We start from the raw sequence: 22,511 nt of genomic DNA, 5'->3' as shown, positions 1-22,511 counted from the left end.
CCTATATACTATCTCATGTCAAATGTTATATACTTGTCATAGAAACCTAGATGGGTGTTCCATTTACTTGGAATTCAACACAGTATCAGTGGCAAGGTACTCGATAAAATAAGAGTTGTCTCATGTTGAGGGTGCTCTGTGTGCATTTAGAGTATGGGGAGAGTCATGTGTATCAAGTTCTCTGTGTACATGGTTTATATGTAGAGTATGGGGAGAGTCATGAGTATCAAGTTCTCTGTGTACATGGTTTATATGTAGAGTATGGGGAGAGTCATGAGTATCAAGTTCTCTGTGTACATGGTTTATATGTAGAGTATGGGGAGAGTCATGAGTATCAAGTTCTCTGTGTACATGGTTTATATGTAGAGTATGGGGACAGTCATGTGTATCAAGTTCTCTGTGTACATGGTTTATATGTAGAGTATGGGGAGAGTCATGTGTATCAAGTTCTCTGTGTACATGGTTTATATGTAGAGTATGGGGAGAGTCATGTGTATCAAGTTCTCTGTGTACATGGTTTATATGTAGAGTATGGGGACAGTCATGTGTATCAAGTTCTCTGTGTACATGGTTTATATGTAGAGTATGGGGAGAGTCATGTGTATCAAGTTCTCTGTGTACATGGTTTATATGTAGAGTATGGGGAGAGTCATGTGTATCAAGTTCTCTGTGTACATGGCTTATATGTAGAGTATGGGGAGAGTCATCTGTATCAAGTTCTCTGTGTACATGGTTTATATGTAGAGTATGGGGACAGTCATGAGTATCAAGTTCTCTGTGTACATGGTTTATATGTAGAGTATGGGGAGAGTCATGTGTATCAAGTTCTCTGTGTACATGGTTTATATGTAGAGTATGGGGAGAGTCATGTGTATCAAGTTCTCTGTGTACATGGTTTATATGTAGAGTATGGGGAGAGTCATGTGTATCAAGTTCTCTGTGTACATGGTTTATATGTAGAGTATGGGGAGAGTCATGTGTATCAAGTTCTCTGTGTACATGGCTTATATGTAGAGTATGGGGAGAGTCATGTGTATCAAGTTCTCTGTGTACATGGTTTATATGTAGAGTATGGGGAGAGTCATGTGTATCAAGTTCTCTGTGTACATGGTTTATATGTAGTGTATGGGGAGAGTCATGTGTATCAAGTTCTCTGTGTACATGGTTTATATGTAGAGTATGGGGAGAGTCATGTGTATCAAGTTCTCTGTGTACATGGTTTATATGTAGAGTATGGGGAGATGGTTTATATGTAGAGTATGGGGAGAGTCATGTGTATCAAGTTCTCTGTGTACATGGTTTATATGTAGAGTATGGGGACAGTCATGTGTATCAAGTTCTCTGTGTACATGGTTTATATGTAGAGTATTGGGACAGTCATGAGTATCAAGTTCTCTGTGTACATGGTTTATATGTAGAGTATGGGGAGAGTCATGTGTATCAAGTTCTCTGTGTACATGGTTTATATGTAGAGTATGGGGAGAGTCATGTGTATCAAGTTCTCTGTGTACATGGTTTATATGTAGAGTATCGGGAGAGTCATGTGTATCAAGTTCTCTGTGTACATGGTTTATATGTAGAGTATGGGGAGAGTCATGTGTATCAAGTTCTCTGTGTACATGGTTTATATGTAGAGTATGGGGAGAGTCATGTGTATCAAGTTCTCTGTGTACATGGTTTATATGTAGAGTATGGGGAGAGTCATGTGTATCAAGTTCTCTGTGTACATGGTTTATATGTAGATTATGGGGGGAGTCATGTGTATCAAGTTCTCTGTGTACATGGTTTATATGTAGAGTATGGGGAGGGTCATGAGTATCAAGTTCTCTGTGTACATGGTTTATATGTAGTGTATGGGGAGAGTCATGTGTATCAAGTTCTCTGTGTACATGGTTTATATGTAGAGTATGGGGAGAGTCATGTGTATCAAGTTCTCTGTGTACATGGTTTATATGTAGAGTATGGGGAGAGTCATGTGTATCAAGTTCTCTGTGTACATGGTTTATATGTAGAGTATGGGGAGAGTCATGTGTATCAAGTTCTCTGTGTACATGGTTTATATGTAGAGTATGGGGAGAGTCATGTGTATCAAGTTCTCTGTGTACATGGTTTATATGTAGAGTATGGGGACAGTCATGAGTATCAAGTTCTCTGTGTACATGGTTTATATGTAGAGTATGGGGAGAGTCATGTGTATCAAGTTCTCTGTGTACATGGTTTATATGTAGAGTATGGGGAGAGTCATGTGTATCAAGTTCTCTGTGTACATGGTTTATATGTAGAGTATGGGGAGAGTCATGAGTATCAAGTTCTCTGTGTACATGGTTTATATGTAGAGTATGGGGAGAGTCATGTGTATCAAGTTCTCTGTGTACATGGTTTATATGTAGAGTATGGGGAGAGTCATGTGTATCAAGTTCTCTGTGTACATGGTTTATATGTAGAGTATGGGGAGAGTCATGTGTATCAAGTTCTCTGTGTACATGGTTTATATGTAGAGTATGGGGAGAGTCATGTGTATCAAGTTCTCTGTGTACATGGTTTATATGTAGAGTATGGGGAGAGTCATGTGTATCAAGTTCTCTGTGTACATGGTTTATATGTAGAGTATGGGGAGAGTCATGTGTATCAAGTTCTCTGTGTACATGGTTTATATGTAGATTATGGGGGGAGTCATGTGTATCAAGTTCTCTGTGTACATGGTTTATATGTAGAGTATGGGGAGGGTCATGAGTATCAAGTTCTCTGTGTACATGGTTTATATGTAGTGTATGGGGAGAGTCATGTGTATCAAGTTCTCTGTGTACATGGTTTATATGTAGAGTATGGGGAGAGTCATGTGTATCAAGTTCTCTGTGTACATGGTTTATATGTAGAGTATGGGGAGAGTCATGTGTATCAAGTTCTCTGTGTACATGGTTTATATGTAGAGTATGGGGAGAGTCATGTGTATCAAGTTCTCTGTGTACATGGTTTATATGTAGAGTATGGGGAGAGTCATGTGTATCAAGTTCTCTGTGTACATGGTTTATATGTAGAGTATGGGGACAGTCATGAGTATCAAGTTCTCTGTGTACATGGTTTATATGTAGAGTATGGGGAGAGTCATGTGTATCAAGTTCTCTGTGTACATGGTTTATATGTAGAGTATGGGGAGAGTCATGTGTATCAAGTTCTCTGTGTACATGGTTTATATGTAGAGTATGGGGAGAGTCATGAGTATCAAGTTCTCTGTGTACATGGTTTATATGTAGAGTATGGGGAGAGTCATGTGTATCAAGTTCTCTGTGTACATGGTTTATATGTAGAGTATGGGGAGAGTCATGTGTATCAAGTTCTCTGTGTACATGGTTTATATGTAGAGTATGGGGAGAGTCATGTGTATCAAGTTCTCTGTGTACATGGTTTATATGTAGAGTATGGGGAGAGTCATGTGTATCAAGTTCTCTGTGTACATGGTTTATATGTAGAGTATGGGGAGAGTCATGTGTATCAAGTTCTCTGTGTACATGGTTTATATGTAGAGTATGGGGAGAGTCATGTGTATCAAGTTCTCTGTGTACATGGTTTATATGTAGAGTATGGGGACAGTCATGAGTATCAAGTTCTCTGTGTACATGGTTTATATGTAGTGTATGGGGAGAGTCATGTGTATCAAGTTCTCTGTGTACATGGTTTATATGTAGAGTATGGGGACAGTCATGTGTATCAAGTTCTCTGTGTACATGGTTTATATGTAGAGTATGGGGACAGTCATGTGTATCAAGTTCTCTGTGTACATGGTTTATATGTAGAGTATGGGGAGAGTCATGTGTATCAAGTTTTCTGTGTACATGGTTTATATGTAGAGTATGGGGAGAGTCATGAGTATCAAGTTCTCTGTGTACATGGTTTATATGTAGAGTATGGGGAGAGTCATGAGTATCAAGTTCTCTGTGTACATGGTTTATATGTAGAGTATGGGGAGAGTCATGAGTATCAAGTTCTCTGTGTACATGGTTTATATGTAAAGTATGGGGAGAGTCATGTGTATCAAGTTCTCTGTGTACATGGTTTATATGTAGAGTATGGGGAGAGTCATGTGTATCAAGTTCTCTGTGTACATGGTTTATATGTAAAGTATGGGGAGAGTCATGTGTATCAAGTTCTCTGTGTACATGGTTTATATGTAGAGTATGGGGAGAGTCATGTGTATCAAGTTCTCTGTGTACATGGTTTATATGTAGAGTATGGGGAGAGTCATGTGTATCAAGTTCTCTGTGTACATGGTTTATATGTAGAGTATGGGGAGAGTCATGTGTATCAAGTTCTCTGTGTACATGGTTTATATGTAAAGTATGGGGAGAGTCATGTGTATCAAGTTCTCTGTGTACATGGCTTATATGTAGAGTATGGGGAGAGTCATGTGTATCAAGTTCTCTGTGTACATGGTTTATATGTAGAGTATGGGGAGAGTCATGTGTATCAAGTTCTCTGTGTACATGGTTTATATGTAGTGTATGGGGAGAGTCATGTGTATCAAGTTCTCTGTGTACATGGTTTATATGTAGAGTATGGGGAGAGTCATGTGTATCAAGTTTTCTGTGTACATGGTTTATATGTAGAGTATGGGGAGATGGTTTATATGTAGAGTATGGGGAGAGGGTTTATATGTAGAGTATGGGGAGAGTCATGTGTATCAAGTTCTCTGTGTACATGGTTTATATGTAGAGTATGGGGACAGTCATGTGTATCAAGTTCTCTGTGTACATGGTTTATATGTAGAGTATTGGGACAGTCATGAGTATCAAGTTCTCTGTGTACATGGTTTATATGTAGAGTATGGGGAGAGTCATGTGTATCAAGTTCTCTGTGTACATGGTTTATATGTAGAGTATGGGGAGAGTCATGTGTATCAAGTTCTCTGTGTACATGGTTTATATGTAGAGTATGGGGAGAGTCATGTGTATCAAGTTCTCTGTGTACATGGTTTATATGTAGAGTATGGGGAGAGTCATGTGTATCAAGTTCTCTGTGTACATGGTTTATATGTAGAGTATGGGGAGAGTCATGTGTATCAAGTTCTCTGTGTACATGGTTTATATGTAGAGTATGGGGAGAGTCATGTGTATCAAGTTCTCTGTGTACATGGTTTATATGTAGATTATGGGGAGAGTCATGTGTATCAAGTTCTCTGTGTACATGGTTTATATGTAGAGTATGGGGAGGGTCATGAGTATCAAGTTCTCTGTGTACATGGTTTATATGTAGTGTATGGGGAGAGTCATGTGTATCAAGTTCTCTGTGTACATGGTTTATATGTAGAGTATGGGGAGAGTCATGTGTATCAAGTTCTCTGTGTACATGGTTTATATGTAGAGTATGGGGAGAGTCATGTGTATCAAGTTCTCTGTGTACATGGTTTATATGTAGAGTATGGGGAGAGTCATGTGTATCAAGTTCTCTGTGTACATGGTTTATATGTAGAGTATGGGGACAGTCATGAGTATCAAGTTCTCTGTGTACATGGTTTATATGTAGAGTATGGGGAGAGTCATGTGTATCAAGTTCTCTGTGTACATGGTTTATATGTAGAGTATGGGGAGAGTCATGTGTATCAAGTTCTCTGTGTACATGGTTTATATGTAGAGTATGGGGAGAGTCATGAGTATCAAGTTCTCTGTGTACATGGTTTATATGTAGAGTATGGGGAGAGTCATGTGTATCAAGTTCTCTGTGTACATGGTTTATATGTAGAGTATGGGGAGAGTCATGTGTATCAAGTTCTCTGTGTACATGGTTTATATGTAGAGTATGGGGAGAGTCATGTGTATCAAGTTCTCTGTGTACATGGTTTATATGTAGAGTATGGGGAGAGTCATGTGTATCAAGTTCTCTGTGTACATGGTTTATATGTAGATTATGGGGAGAGTCATGTGTATCAAGTTCTCTGTGTACATGGTTTATATGTAGAGTATGGGGAGAGTCATGTGTATCAAGTTCTCTGTGTACATGGTTTATATGTAGAGTATGGGGACAGTCATGAGTATCAAGTTCTCTGTGTACATGGTTTATATGTAGTGTATGGGGAGAGTCATGTGTATCAAGTTCTCTGTGTACATGGTTTATATGTAGAGTATGGGGACAGTCATGTGTATCAAGTTCTCTGTGTACATGGTTTATATGTAGAGTATGGGGACAGTCATGTGTATCAAGTTCTCTGTGTACATGGTTTATATGTAGAGTATGGGGAGAGTCATGTGTATCAAGTTCTCTGTGTACATGGTTTATATGTAGAGTATGGGGAGAGTCATGAGTATCAAGTTCTCTGTGTACATGGTTTATATGTAGAGTATGGGGAGAGTCATGAGTATCAAGTTCTCTGTGTACATGGTTTATATGTAGAGTATGGGGAGAGTCATGAGTATCAAGTTCTCTGTGTACATGGTTTATATGGAAAGTATGGGGAGAGTCATGTGTATCAAGTTCTCTGTGTACATGGTTTATATGTAGAGTATGGGGAGAGTCATGTGTATCAAGTTCTCTGTGTACATGGTTTATATGTAGAGTATGGGGAGAGTCATGTGTATCAAGTTCTCTGTGTACATGGTTTATATGTAGAGTATGGGGAGAGTCATGTGTATCAAGTTCTCTGTGTACATGGTTTATATGTAGAGTATGGGGAGAGTCATGTGTATCAAGTTCTCTGTGTACATGGTTTATATGTAGAGTATGGGGAGAGTCATGTGTATCAAGTTCTCTGTGTACATGGTTTATATGTAAAGTATGGGGAGAGTCATGTGTATCAAGTTCTCTGTGTACATGGCTTATATGTAGAGTATGGGGAGAGTCATGTGTATCAAGTTCTCTGTGTACATGGTTTATATGTAGAGTATGGGGAGAGTCATGTGTATCAAGTTCTCTGTGTACATGGTTTATATGTAGTGTATGGGGAGAGTCATGTGTATCAAGTTCTCTGTGTACATGGTTTATATGTAGAGTATGGGGAGAGTCATGTGTATCAAGTTCTCTGTGTACATGGTTTATATGTAGAGTATGGGGAGATGGTTTATATGTAGAGTATGGGGAGAGTCATGTGTATCAAGTTCTCTGTGTACATGGTTTATATGTAGAGTATGGGGACAGTCATGTGTATCAAGTTCTCTGTGTACATGGTTTATATGTAGAGTATTGGGACAGTCATGAGTATCAAGTTCTCTGTGTACATGGTTTATATGTAGAGTATGGGGAGAGTCATGTGTATCAAGTTCTCTGTGTACATGGTTTATATGTAGAGTATGGGGAGAGTCATGTGTATCAAGTTCTCTGTGTACATGGTTTATATGTAGAGTATGGGGAGAGTCATGTGTATCAAGTTCTCTGTGTACATGGTTTATATGTAGAGTATGGGGAGAGTCATGTGTATCAAGTTCTCTGTGTACATGGTTTATATGTAGAGTATGGGGAGAGTCATGTGTATCAAGTTCTCTGTGTACATGGTTTATATGTAGAGTATGGGGAGAGTCATGTGTATCAAGTTCTCTGTGTACATGGTTTATATGTAGATTATGGGGAGAGTCATGTGTATCAAGTTCTCTGTGTACATGGTTTATATGTAGAGTATGGGGAGGGTCATGAGTATCAAGTTCTCTGTGTACATGGTTTATATGTAGTGTATGGGGAGAGTCATGTGTATCAAGTTCTCTGTGTACATGGTTTATATGTAGAGTATGGGGAGAGTCATGTGTATCAAGTTCTCTGTGTACATGGTTTATATGTAGAGTATGGGGAGAGTCATGTGTATCAAGTTCTCTGTGTACATGGTTTATATGTAGAGTATGGGGAGAGTCATGTGTATCAAGTTCTCTGTGTACATGGTTTATATGTAGAGTATGGGGAGAGTCATGTGTATCAAGTTCTCTGTGTACATGGTTTATATGTAGAGTATGGGGACAGTCATGAGTATCAAGTTCTCTGTGTACATGGTTTATATGTAGAGTATGGGGAGAGTCATGTGTATCAAGTTCTCTGTGTACATGGTTTATATGTAGAGTATGGGGAGAGTCATGTGTATCAAGTTCTCTGTGTACATGGTTTATATGTAGAGTATGGGGAGAGTCATGAGTATCAAGTTCTCTGTGTACATGGTTTATATGTAGAGTATGGGGAGAGTCATGTGTATCAAGTTCTCTGTGTACATGGTTTATATGTAGAGTATGGGGAGAGTCATGTGTATCAAGTTCTCTGTGTACATGGTTTATATGTAGAGTATGGGGAGAGTCATGTGTATCAAGTTCTCTGTGTACATGGTTTATATGTAGAGTATGGGGAGAGTCATGTGTATCAAGTTCTCTGTGTACATGGTTTATATGTAGAGTATGGGGAGAGTCATGTGTATCAAGTTCTCTGTGTACATGGTTTATATGTAGAGTATGGGGAGAGTCATGTGTATCAAGTTCTCTGTGTACATGGTTTATATGTAGAGTATGGGGACAGTCATGAGTATCAAGTTCTCTGTGTACATGGTTTATATGTAGTGTATGGGGAGAGTCATGTGTATCAAGTTCTCTGTGTACATGGTTTATATGTAGAGTATGGGGACAGTCATGTGTATCAAGTTCTCTGTGTACATGGTTTATATGTAGAGTATGGGGACAGTCATGTGTATCAAGTTCTCTGTGTACATGGTTTATATGTAGAGTATGGGGAGAGTCATGTGTATCAAGTTCTCTGTGTACATGGTTTATATGTAGAGTATGGGGAGAGTCATGAGTATCAAGTTCTCTGTGTACATGGTTTATATGTAGAGTATGGGGAGAGTCATGAGTATCAAGTTCTCTGTGTACATGGTTTATATGTAGAGTATGGGGACAGTCATGAGTATCAAGTTCTCTGTGTACATGGTTTATATGTAAAGTATGGGGAGAGTCATGTGTATCAAGTTCTCTGTGTACATGGTTTATATGTAGAGTATGGGGAGATGGTTTATATGTAGAGTATGGGGAGAGTCATGTGTATCAAGTTCTCTGTGTACATGGTTTATATGTAGAGTATGGGGACAGTCATGTGTATCAAGTTCTCTGTGTACATGGTTTATATGTAGAGTATTGGGACAGTCATGAGTATCAAGTTCTCTGTGTACATGGTTTATATGTAGAGTATGGGGAGAGTCATGTGTATCAAGTTCTCTGTGTACATGGTTTATATGTAGAGTATGGGGAGAGTCATGAGTATCAAGTTCTCTGTGTACATGGTTTATATGTAGAGTATGGGGAGAGTCATGTGTATCAAGTTCTCTGTGTACATGGTTTATATGTAGAGTATGGGGAGAGTCATGTGTATCAAGTTCTCTGTGTACATGGTTTATATGTAGAGTATGGGGAGAGTCATGTGTATCAAGTTCTCTGTGTACATGGTTTATATGTAGAGTATGGGGAGAGTCATGTGTATCAAGTTCTCTGTGTACATGGTTTATATGTAGAGTATGGGGAGAGTCATGTGTATCAAGTTCTCTGTGTACATGGTTTATATGTAGAGTATGGGGAGAGTCATGTGTATCAAGTTCTCTGTGTACATGGTTTATATGTAGAGTATGGGGACAGTCATGAGTATCAAGTTCTCTGTGTACATGGTTTATATGTAGTGTATGGGGAGAGTCATGTGTATCAAGTTCTCTGTGTACATGGTTTATATGTAGAGTATGGGGACAGTCATGTGTATCAAGTTCTCTGTGTACATGGTTTATATGTAGAGTATGGGGACAGTCATGTGTATCAAGTTCTCTGTGTACATGGTTTATATGTAGAGTATGGGGAGAGTCATGTGTATCAAGTTCTCTGTGTACATGGTTTATATGTAGAGTATGGGGAGAGTCATGAGTATCAAGTTCTCTGTGTACATGGTTTATATGTAGAGTATGGGGAGAGTCATGAGTATCAAGTTCTCTGTGTACATGGTTTATATGTAGAGTATGGGGACAGTCATGAGTATCAAGTTCTCTGTGTACATGGTTTATATGTAAAGTATGGGGAGAGTCATGTGTATCAAGTTCTCTGTGTACATGGTTTATATGTAGAGTATGGGGAGAGTCATGTGTATCAAGTTCTCTGTGTACATGGTTTATATGTAAAGTATGGGGAGAGTCATGTGTATCAAGTTCTCTGTGTACATGGTTTATATGTAGAGTATGGGGAGAGTCATGTGTATCAAGTTCTCTGTGTACATGGTTTATATGTAGAGTATGGGGAGAGTCATGTGTATCAAGTTCTCTGTGTACATGGTTTATATGTAGAGTATGGGGAGAGTCATGTGTATCAAGTTCTCTGTGTACATGGTTTATATGTAAAGTATGGGGAGAGTCATGTGTATCAAGTTCTCTGTGTACATGGTTTATATGTAGAGTATGGGGAGAGTCATGTGTATCAAGTTCTCTGTGTACATGGTTTATATGTAGAGTATGGGGAGAGTCATGTGTATCAAGTTCTCTGTGTACATGGTTTATATGTAGAGTATGGGGAGAGTCATGTGTATCAAGTTCTCTGTGTACATGGTTTATATGTAGAGTATGGGGAGAGTCATGTGTATCAAGTTCTCTGTGTACATGGTTTATATGTAGAGTATGGGGAGAGTCATGTGTATCAAGTTCTCTGTGTACATGGTTTATATGTAGAGTATGGGGAGAGTCATGTGTATCAAGTTCTCTGTGTACATGGTTTATATGTAGAGTATGGGGACAGTCATGAGTATCAAGTTCTCTGTGTACATGGTTTATATGTAGAGTATGGGGAGAGTCATGTGTATCAAGTTCTCTGTGTACATGGTTTATATGTAGAGTATGGGGAGAGTCATGTGTATCAAGTTCTCTGTGTACATGGTTTATATGTAGAGTATGGGGAGAGTCATGTGTATCAAGTTCTCTGTGTACACTCATGCCATAGGTCATGTTGTGCTGTAGGTATTGTGTACACTCATGCCATAGGTCGTGTTGTGCTGTAGGTATTGTGTACACTCATGCAATAGGTCGTGTTGTGCTGTAGGTATTGTGTACACTCATGCCATAGGTCATGTTGTGCTGTAGGTTATGTGTACACTCATGCCATAGGTCGTGTTGTGCTGTAGGTATTGTGTACACTCATGCCATAGGTCATGTTGTGCTGTAGGTATTGTGTACACTCATGCCATAGGTCATGTTGTGCTGTAGGTATTGTGTACACTCATGCCATAGGTCGTTTTGTGCTGTAGGTTATGTGTACACTCATGCCATAGGTCGTGTTGTGCTGTAAGTATTGTGTACACTCATGCCATAGGTCATGTTGTGCTGTAGGTATTGTGTACACTCATGCCATAGGTCATGTTGTGCTGTAGGTATTGTGTACACTCATGCCATAGGTCGTGTTGTGCTGTAGGTATTGTGTACACTCATGCCATAGGTCGTGTTGTGCTGCAGGTGCTGGAGCTGACAACCTGCCTGCAGACCTTGTTTCTAGGTCTGAGCAACACGGAGATTGGGCTCATCAAGCAGACAGAACTCAAGGCTATCACACTGCAGCTGAGGGTCATCCTCAGCAAGTCTTCACTGGTGGAACAGTTCAGGGCAACAGAAGCCTACAAGCAGTATCTTCAAGTAATTCACATGTAAGTGCTTTACTACAGGTAGTGAGGTCTACAGGTAAGTTACTGTTATGCTCATGTTATCCCAAACTGTTAGTGCCACAGCTTTAGCATTGTACATCACATCACATCAGTTTTTACGCAATATCCAGTTATTATATGTATTGGCCTACACAATAAGTAATGACTTCATTTTTACATCATATACTGTGTTCAGAGAAACTGTCCAGCAGTCCCAGAAAGACAAAGGTGACGGGTTGGAAGGTTATTGGGTTCATTGTTGGCATCACTGGTGTTTTAAGTTTGCAAATCAAATTGAGTAGCTTTAAATGTTCAGGTTGTTAATTTTGATAATGTCCATGGATGTGCAACTAATATGCTGCAATCATGAAAACAGCTGGATATCAATTGTGGATATAAAAACTTCAATACTAGAATAGTCATATGAACATCCGTCAGAAACTCTAACATATCACATGATCATAGTGTCTCTGTTTCTGTTATCTTGATAATTTTGACGAAATATTATGAAAATGTGATGTTTGTAAAAAAATCAGATGTCTGCAACAGAAAATATCCATGGTTATCAGCTTTCAAAGACCATTTGGGGCGGTCGGGTAGCCTAGTGGTTAAAGCGTTCGCTCGTCACGCCGAAGACCCAGGTTCGAATCCCGACATGGGTACAATGTGTGAAGCCCATTTCTGGTGTCCCCGCCGTGATATTGCTGGAATATTGCTAAAAGCAGCGTAAAACCAAACTCACTCACTCACTCACTCACTCAAAGACCATTTGAACGACCAACACTGCATTTCATGTTTGCCCTGAAGGATACATATGTTTAACTTATCCTGTTTCTCGTCACTCACAATATATTATGTTCAGCAATTGTAGGAAGTGAGGCAACATTACATCATCAGAGTAGAGTGTCTATTTTATATGCTTATCCTGCATTACATATTGCACATTGCTTTTACTGCTGAAGTGCCACCTGGAAATGACGATCTAGTTGCATTTTCAGGACTCTTTTGCCCAACATGACCACCATGACATCAGGTGTCGGAAGACACCCCCCTATATGTCATTATTCTCTTCTTCGCTACCAACAAAGGATGTGAGAGACGATCACTTACCTGATTTCTGAAGAATCTATCCTTTGATGCTTGTGTGTCAAACTGTTTTGAGTTTGTTGGGTGTGTTATCCAGCAGACTTTGGTATTCTGTGTTTTCTATTCATGGTAGTAATTTCAATGCCCTTACGCGGCTCGTGGTGTTTCGTGTTGGCCGCCATTTTTCCCCTAGTTACCATTGGGCGCAAATGTTTCTCATCGGTGAGACCCTTGTTTAATTATTAATCTTTTCGCTCCTGTTGTAGGTTCCTCCATATTATCACTTTATTTAGCTTATTTTTTGTCCAGTGATATATGATTTTACTTGCTCAAAATGTTTTCACTGTGATGTCACATCACAGTACAAATGTTTAGACTTGAGTGGGCTTTTAGAATAATTATGGTGTCTACCTTGTATTCCGATGTTACAGATGTTTGCTGCCAACTGCAATCTCTGTAAAGGCAAGAAATCAGCGAAAGGACCCTCACCTCCACTGTCCGGACTGCTTCTCCAAACCAACAAGTGTCCCGTTTGCATCTCTCGTTCCGACGTAGAGTTGCTTACATATCTTAAGCGTAGTTAACACAAGGAAGCAACAACAGGCTTGTCACAGGAAGTCTGACCTGTCCTCTGTTGCTTCAACGCCATGTAATGATAGGACGGTCGAACCCGAGCCTTAGACTTCAAAGTCTGACAAGCCACAAGGCAGAGGTCAGTTACACCTCCCCAGGCACTCTAGGAAGACTGGGTCCTCCATTCTAGAAAGTGAACCATCTTCAAAGCTAGACAAAGAGGAACCGGATGCCTGCCTCAGATTTTCAGATGTTGTGCCATGGATAGCTGACTTTTGACCAGCAGCGGCATCACCCACACAGGGTGCAGACTCCCAGAAGGTACGCTACATGGAGGCGCCCAGAGACCATTACTCTGCCACCGGATGCCTTCATCAAAGAGGCATTGGTTAACCTAGACAATGATTTCTTAGCATTAGACAGTCATTCCACTTCCTTCCGACCTTCTAAGCATGCCAAGAAGCAACCAGCACATGGCCAGGTGTACGCAGAAAGGCGCCGTAAATGGACAAGGACTTGTCCAGAATGACTGGCTCTTCCAGAGTTTTATCTATCAAGATCACAGATCCCCAGATCTTGTGTCTAGATGGGGAATTACAGAAGATATACTTACACACCTGTCGGCTTTGGCATTGTCCTCTGCAGCCATAGACATGCCTACTGACAAGAAACAGCAATTACAGTCTGTAATTGCCAGGCAGCTGAATCAGTTGGGGAACTTGAGGGACCACGTTCTTCACATGCTGGCATCACTGACTCTACTAAGGAGACCTGGGATCCAGGTTTTAAACCAGTGTTGATTAACCAACTATGGAAATCATCAGCTCTATTGAACAACGCCATAGTCCTAGTGGCTGAGCAAGTGGAGAGCATCCAGGACAGACAAGCCACTTTTTCTACCCTTAGGGCGATGATTGACAATTTCAGCGTCCGTCCAGGTGCCAACCAGTCTTGCTGGGATTTCACCAAAATACCTAAGTATAAGATGTAACAAGGATTCCTTTCATGGAATGGGTCGTGGTGTCTATCCCAGAGCTGGGTCCAAAAGTGGAGAGGCAGTTGTGACAGATGTGACTTCCCAGAGGGCAGGCATGACTGGGATCTTCCACCGCCCAGTTGTTCCTGTCCACACCTCACGAGTAGAGGTAAGACTGTCTTTGATAGGGCAGAACTGGATTCTCCTTGGGGACATGTTTGTAATAAATATATTTAAACACAGGTAACTCACTCTCATAGAGGACCCACCCACTGACATTCATGCCGGCGTCAGTGGAGTACAGTCCAGAGCATGCCCAGCTACTTGCCACCAGCATCAAACCTTGCTGGAAACGAAGGCCTTAGAGGAACTGGACCAACAAAAGTTTCCCCTTCCGGCACTCCTGCATAAGGTGATCCAAAAGATCAACTCAACCAGCAGCTTGTTTCTTATTTTTTTGGCACCATACCTGGTTCCCTGACCTCTTACATGTTGCCAGCCAACCAGCTTTTTGGCTTCCATAGTGGCCCAGTCTACTGCTGGAGCCTCACAGCCACCGCCTCCATCATGACCCTCAAGCAGTTCAAACTTCATGCCTGGGTCATCTGCAGAAGGCATAGCAGAGACTAACCACTTCGGGCAAGCCCAACCTATAGGTCTCAACCTGCGTGAATCCCGTGCACCGTTTCGAGTTGAGTTGATTGGTTTAACTGTGAAAGGGTGCACGGGAATCACGCACGTTAACGTTGAGACGCCAAACGCTAACACCGTATTCGTGCGTGCGTGACTCTCATGCACCCTTTCGAGTTGAGTTGATTGGTTCAACTGTGTCATATGGCCCTGTGACGCAGGGGTAGCATTATGCAGATGGCTGTTACAAAGAATGCTCGTTCCACTCGGGACGAACAGGTCTGGTTGTTGATGAAATATAGTGATAGCTAAATAGACTGATTTTTTATTCATGCACCGATTGTCTTTAAATATAATATCCAGTTATGTATGACTGTTTCATAATCTCATACCAACTTTGACTGGAGTAGCTCCAATAGTTTTTCAGATATTGTAGTAAACGTCGGTACCTTAAATGACCTTCCAGACTAAAGCTCGGCATTTCCAGGTAGGACTTCATTAGTAAGAATAATGTGCAATATGTAATGCAGGATAAGCATATAAAATAGACATAATACTCTGATTATGTAATGTTGCCTCACTTCCTACAAATGCTGAACATAATATATTGTGAGTGACGAGAAGCATTTCTCTCCACTACTACAGCAGATGATACAAAAATGGTGACTTGTGAATTATGCCATCACTATACTCACACCTAACACTTTACTGGAATGTAACATAATGTGGTAATAGAAGTGCTATAACTTCTTCCTACATTTTGGGGGATGGAAATCATGCCAATATCAACAGTTCTACAGTAAAAATGAATATCCTAAGTTTTATTCTAATGGATAGTACCATGGTTACCCCACTGATTTGTCTACCTCGCCTGCGTCCGAGTGTGAAGCTCATCAACATGATCAGTGGTACACTCACAATTCTACTTCTCTCCAAGGTTCCTGGAATGCAATGGCCTTGCTGGTGACAGTTTCACAAAGCAGATTCTGTCAAGCCTCAACACACTCGACCCGACCAAGCTCAACTCAGTACGCCACCTCATTCAGTCGGCAATTCCACTGATTCGCCCGGTGGCCTTTCCCACCACCCAACAAGTGCGCAAGGCCAAGGTTGTCATACATGAACCAGGGCCTAATGTGTCGGACATTCCGGTCAAGTTTGCTGCAGGCCTCACAGCAGCCATTCCTCTGGATGTGACTGTTGAGAACTTACCTGATGTTCACAGACTTAAGATACAGGTAACACTAAGCCTGTGTACATTGTTGTAATAGTATCTCTGCAGCTAATCAGTAGTAGTTCTATTATTGTATCTAGCCACATAGTAGGCTATGTAATGGGGTTGACTGTTGCAGGTACGTTATCCGGACCAGCAGGTTCAGCTGCTGACACCATGTGCCTCAGACTGGAAGAAGTTGAGTCCACTCCGACACAGGCTGCAGACACAGGTGGTCATTTCACATGCCTTGTGGTCAGGTAACTATGTCCTTTTCTCCTTCGGGACTGATATTGATATTCTGTTGAGAACTGGGAATGTTTAGAAAAAGTAATCAGGCTTTACAAAACAACACAGTATTCATTTTTATCTGAACATGCTGGGATAATGTGGCAAAATGTATTCCCCTCCCCCTGGCTATCTTTACTTGGGTATATTACATTAAGTAATACGTTACCACTGTTATACCGAGGCTGTTGTCTCCCACAACTGCTGCTATAGCGAAATCTACCACAGAGATCTCAATTACCTCATGCAGCACGTGCATAGCCACCTAGCTGCCATGTGACACCCTTCACTCTTGTCTCCTTCGTCTGCTTAGCAAGACGTGTTTTCTCCTGCTGAAGCGTTCCTTGAAGATTTGGTGATATTTATTATAGTTTATTCTCTAATAAACTGTGCTTTTATGGGGCGTTGCGGTAGCTACGCTTGGTTATAATTTTCCCGCCCTTTTTTCTATATACTTGCGGGGTTCGCGTATGCACGTTGTGTTTTACGTTTCCCCTGTTCTTGTATGTTTTGGGGGTTAACATAACTTATTTCTTTAATAAAAGTTATATGTGTATGTTATATGTTCACATTGCTCGTTTATTTTCTTGTGAAAATGCTCGTTTGTGAATCATTGTGGTGCGTGCGTTGTAACCATGTTTTGTTCTTTGTTTATAGCAAACAATCAATGTCTGACATGGATATGTCCCCAGTATCCACCCCCCCTACCCCTGCTCCTCGGAGTTGTGGAGTGTGCAGAAATTTTTTGTCGTCCCGGGATCCCCACGATCGTTGCCCGTGGTGCAGGGTTCCTTGCGGGGACACCCGGTGCACCCTGTGCGAAGGTCTGGGGCCTGCGGAGTTTGAGCGGTACCGGCTGTATGTACAGTCCGTCTCCACCCCTGTGGTGGCCGGTTCGTCCGGTCGGGGTCCCCGTGCGGGTACCACCTCCTCGGCTGCGGCGGATCCCCTTGCGGCCCTCGGGCTGTCTGGGGATTCCGTCGCCGCATTGTTGTCGAAACTTGTGGACTCCAAGCTGGCGGCCTTATCGCAAGATAGGCTGCTGGCTGTTCCGTCCCCGGCCTCTTCGGTGGCCGCGGGTTAGGACGCGGGGTCCACCGGTACGGCGGCGGCTGCCGTGGTTACCGGTCCTTCCCCCGAACCGTTGCTTCCGCTATCGGTTAAGGACCGCGTGGCCATGGTGTATGACCTCTTCGAGGACATGCCAAAGCCCCTGCCGATACCGCGGGGAATCCACGGTTCCGTGGGTTCCTCCGAGGTATACGACGAGACGTCCAACAAGGCTTTCCCGGCATCAACCTTGCTGCGCGGGATTAAGCCTTCTTTGGAGAAGGCCTTCACAGCTGCCTCCGGTCGGGGTCTCCCGTTACCTCCCCCGTCGTGGAGAAAAGGGTCTTTCCCAGTACATGACCTTGCCTTTCCCGAGGCTGGTCCTTCTGCGGAAGCCCATGTGGAGCGTTTGGGGGTCCGTGCCCCACCGGTTGCCACGGTACCACAAGGTACCTTGCAACAGCTGGACACCCTCGCTCGACACTCCATGCTGGCAATGTCTCACGGAGACACATACCTGGCTGCAGCGGCCAGTCTGGTCGAAGGTTCTCCTACGGACCGAGACCAGCTCATTTACAACTGCTTGCTCGGTTTGAATGCTTCCCTGGAGTACGTTGCCGGGGCTTCGACCTTTGTTTCCGGCACGTGCCATTTTCTTCGGCGCCAGTCGTATCTGGTTGCTTCAGGGTTGGACGCTGCCAATCAGGAGGTGCTCCATTCGCAGCCTTGGTCTGCTCGGACCCTGTTTAATAACAAGATCCCTGGGGTTCTGAAGGAACAACAGGCCGCTGTGTCTGCCGAGGCCTCTCAGCACACACTGGGTCTTGTGGGGTCCTTGCATAGGCGCCTGGGTGCCGCTCCGAAGCGGAGCGCGCCCCAGGATGCTGCGTCCGGCAGGCCTAAGGGGTCGGGTCCTTCTTCCTCCGGGAAGAAGCCCCGCTCTGAGGGCTCCGGTAAGGGTTCTCAGCAGCCCTTTCGCGGGAAGAAGGGGAACTGGGGGAAGCCCAAGTCGTCTAAGGACGGCAAGGGCCCCTCCAGGTGAATCTCATTGGAGGGGTTGGTATGCCGACAGCGCCAACTTCGGTTGGCCCGTAGGCGAACCCAAGTCACTTGGCCCTGGACAGTTGCGCCTGCCGCAGCCCGTCCGGCCCCCCTCTCTTTCCCCAGTGGGAGCCAGACTCCAGACTTACTGGGAGAATTGGGAACAAGTGTTCGACGACCCGTGGGTGGTCAACACGATTCGGTACGGCTATCGGTTCGATCTCATAGCGAATCCGCCGCTCACCGTTGCCCCGTCGGCAGGTTTCTATTCGGAAACCGATCTTCCCTTCCTCGCCGATGCCATCGGCAGGTTGGTGTAGAAGAGGGCAGTTCGGGAGTAAGCTCTACCAGAAATAACACCGGGGTTTTACTCCAGGATATTTCTCGTTCCCAAGAAGGACAGTGCCGAACTCAGAATGATTCACAACTTGAAATCGTTCAACGAGTTCTACCTGCGCAAGCCGCCCAAGTTCAGAATGTTGAGCTTGACGGACCTGAAAGCACTGATCATGCCGGCCGACTGGCTAGCTTCGATCGACCTGAAGGATGCTTATCTGCATGTTCCGATTCACTCGGATCATCACAAGTATCTCAGGTTTGTCTTTCAAGGCAGGCACTACGAGTGGGTTGTACTCCCATTCGGTCTTTCATCCGCTCCCTGGCTGTTCACCCGGTTAACCACCCCCATAGTGGGGTTCCTCCACCGGAGGGGTGTCCGGTACTTCCCGTACCTGGACGACTCGCTAGTAGCAAATCGAATGTCGGACACCCTGTCATGCCATCTCGTTTTCGCACGTCGGCTCTTGGAACAATTGGGGTGGATTGTCAATCTCCCCAAGAGCGAGTTAACCCCTTCTCAGAACTTGCAGTTCATCGGAGGTCGGTTCAACACGGTGTCCCATTGCCTATTTGTCCCCCCAGACCGGTGGCACAAAATTCAGGCGATGATTGCCAAAGTCTTAGCGGTGCAACAGACTGTTCACTTTTGGGAACAGTTGTTAGGGCTACTTGTATCAGCCCAGGACTGCACCGAACGGGGTCGTCTCCAACTCCGCCCGCTGCAACGGTTTTTAATCCAGTTGTTAGCAACGGAAGTGAACAGTGCGACCATCGCCCTCCCGGATCGGCTCCGACCGCATCTGGAGTGGTGGACGGTCCCTTACAATGTCTTATCAGGAGTCTCTATGCGTCCCTACCGGGCCACGTTGAACCTGTATACAGACGCCTCTCTAGTGGGCTGGGGCGCCCATCTAGAGGGGAAGGTGAGCTCGGGGCTGTGGTGCGTAGACGAACTAGGTCTTCACATCAATTGTCTCGAGTTCAAGGCAGTGATCAACGCAGTCAATCACTAGAAGCATCGTCTCGTCGACCCCCGGCTCATGCTGGCGACCGACAACACGACGGTAGTGTCCTATGTGAACAAACTGGGGGGAACCCACAGTCACTCGCTACTCGATCTCACGTTCGAGTTTTACGCTCTGGTGGACAGTTTCCCGTGCCAGATACGCGGCAGTCACATCCCAGGTGTGCGGAACGTACTGGCCGATGCTCTATCGAGGCCTCAGGATCCGAGCCCCACAGAGTGGATGCTGAACCCAGTAGTGTTTCAGTGGCTGTGCGAACGTTTGGGTCGTCCGATGGTCGACCTGTTCGCAACACGGTTCAACAATCAACTCCCGGGCGTCTCGGGAATACGTTTGTATGCATCGTGATTCTACCCAGAAGGTGTATAATGCACGTTGGGTTATTTTCACGAAGTGGTGTTGTAAACATCACATTCATTCGCCAGATAAGGTATCTGTGCAGGATATTGCTCGTTTCATGTCTCACTTTCGAGAGACCCGGAAACTCTCCGGGGGTTCCATTGCCAACTATGTCTCGTCCGTTGCTACGGTACGGGACATTGCTATGGGTACCAGTCTCTCCAAAGAGCCGGTGATACGGGGTATTATCAAGGGTTTCAAACAGCACGATCTTAAGAAGGGCCGCCTTCGGGCCCCGGCCTGGGATCTTTCCCTAGTGTTGCAATCACTTACGGAAGCTCCGTATGAACCCTTGCATAGTGCTTCGTTCCGGCATGTGACTTGGAAAACAGCATTTCTCCTCTCCTTTGCCACGGCGGCACGTGTATCCGAAATTCATGCACTCGATGTCGCCAAGGTACGATTCGATAGGGGTGACGAAGGAGCGGTCTGCCTGGGCCTGCTCATGGGCTTCGTCGCCAAGAATCAGAGAGTCGGGCAAACGGAGAGAGAATTCACTGTAAGATCCCTCAAAGAAATCTTACATCCTGCTGATACTGAGGACAGAGCGCTGTGTCCGGTTAGGGCCCTTAAGTATTATCTTAAGGCTCCGAATGAATGTAGACAAGGGCGTGACCGTCTGTTCATATCGTGTAACCCTAATCGCACGGTTGACATAACTCGCAACTCGATTGCGTTGTGGCTTCGTTCTGTCATCAATCTGGCGTACCGGTCTCGGGGGTTACCGGTAGCGGGGTCAAACCCGCACGAGATCAGGGCGCTAGCGGCAACATTTGCCCTACACTCGAATATCTCTGTTCACAGAATATTACGAGGTTGTTACTGGCGTTCTGACTCGGTTTTTGCCAATCATTACCTCAGAAAGGTTTCTGATGAAGACGTGGAGGGGGTGCACCGTCTTGGGCCGCTGATCGCGGCACAAGCGGTCATCTAGGGGGGGTGTCCAGCGCAATTCCAAACTCCGCAGTCGTCAGTCCTTGCACGGTGGTCAATCTGGGTCGTCTCCAATGTTCCCACGCCGTGGGTACAGGAGTGGGGGTCCTGCAAACCAGTGCACTCACACCACTGGTGAGGCGGCTTTTTGTGTGTTTTGTCCTTATTTGTATTTTGACAATTATGCATTTAATTGTCTGTCGTGTATTCCAACCTTGCGATACATGCTTACGAATACTGGAATTAGGTCACGCGCCTAATGCATACTTTAAGTAGGCTTGCTCTGGGATATATGGTCTGAAGGAAATTAATTTCCCTCTTTTCGACTGTTTAACCTGATCTAAGATTTAGCTCACGCGGATACAGTGTTCTCATCCGCTGCGGCGATGAAATACCTATCCAGTGGGGCCGTTTGGAGTCACCAATCGTTTTGGCAATGACGATTGAGCCTTACGGTATGCGCTTGACAGTGCTTTGGTATTCCTATAGGGTAACGCCTAGCTAGGTGCATGCGCATCGAGTGCTTCCGCCTTGGTGTTTACTTCCGCTGGTCGGAAGGAACGCTAGCAGTCAGGATTCGGGTTGTAGGTGCTCCCCACTGCCTACTGTGGTAGTCAGCCTCGGTATAACAGTGGTAACGTATTACTTAATATAATTTGTAGAATTTTCCTATTCGGAATATTCTATAAGTAATACGTTACCACTGGGCTGCTGCCCGCCCGTCCGTCCCCCGAGCACTTGCTCTCGCAGGAGACAAGAGTGAAGGGTGTCACATGGCAGCTAGGTGGCTACGCACGTGCTGCATGAGGTAATTGAGATCTCTGTGGTAGATTTCGCTATAGCAGCAGTTGTGGGAGACAACAGCCTCGGTATAACAGTGGTAACGTATTACTTATAGAATATTCCGAATAGGAAAATTCTACAAAACATCATCAGTAACAGTTTCAGTAGGGGAGCGGCGATCTTTACATGGGCATAGCATCATCAGTAACAGTTTCAGTAGGGGAGTGGCTATCTTTACATGGGCACATCATCATCAACAATTTCAGTAGGGGAGCGGCTATCTTTACATGGTCATAGCATCATCAGTAACAGTTTCAGTAGCGGAGTGGCTATCTTTACATGGGCACATCATCATCAACAGTTTCAGTAGGGGAGTGGCGATCTTTACATAGGCATAGCATCATCAGTAACAGTTTCAGTAGCGGAGTGGCTATCTTTACATGGGCATAGCATCATCAGTAACAGTTTCAGTAGGGGAGTGTCTATCTTTACATGGGCATAGCATCATCAGTAACAGTTTCAGTAGGGGAGTGGCTATCTTTACATGGGCATAGCATCATCAGTA

The 22,511-nt window shown here is 43.9% G+C and overlaps 1 protein-coding gene across 1 annotated transcript in view; it reads left to right on the top strand.

Moving 5' to 3' along the window:
• Positions 1-22,511, top strand: part of LOC124118713 (integrator complex subunit 4-like) — a 92,429-nt gene that overhangs the window by 66,261 nt on the left and 3,657 nt on the right. The window contains exons 16-18 of the mRNA XM_048390966.1: positions 11,426-11,613; positions 15,813-16,113; positions 16,228-16,348. Of these exons, the coding sequence (XP_048246923.1) occupies positions 11,426-11,613; positions 15,813-16,113; positions 16,228-16,348 (610 nt within the window). The remainder of the gene's footprint in view (positions 1-11,425; positions 11,614-15,812; positions 16,114-16,227; positions 16,349-22,511) is intronic.

The sequence above is a fragment of the Haliotis rufescens genome, unplaced genomic scaffold (genome assembly GCF_023055435.1).
Source record: "Haliotis rufescens isolate VD_foot unplaced genomic scaffold, xgHalRufe1.0.p SCAF_9, whole genome shotgun sequence".
NCBI lineage: Eukaryota > Metazoa > Mollusca > Gastropoda > Lepetellida > Haliotidae > Haliotis > Haliotis rufescens.
This window is presented reverse-complemented; position numbering and strand designations above follow the sequence as displayed.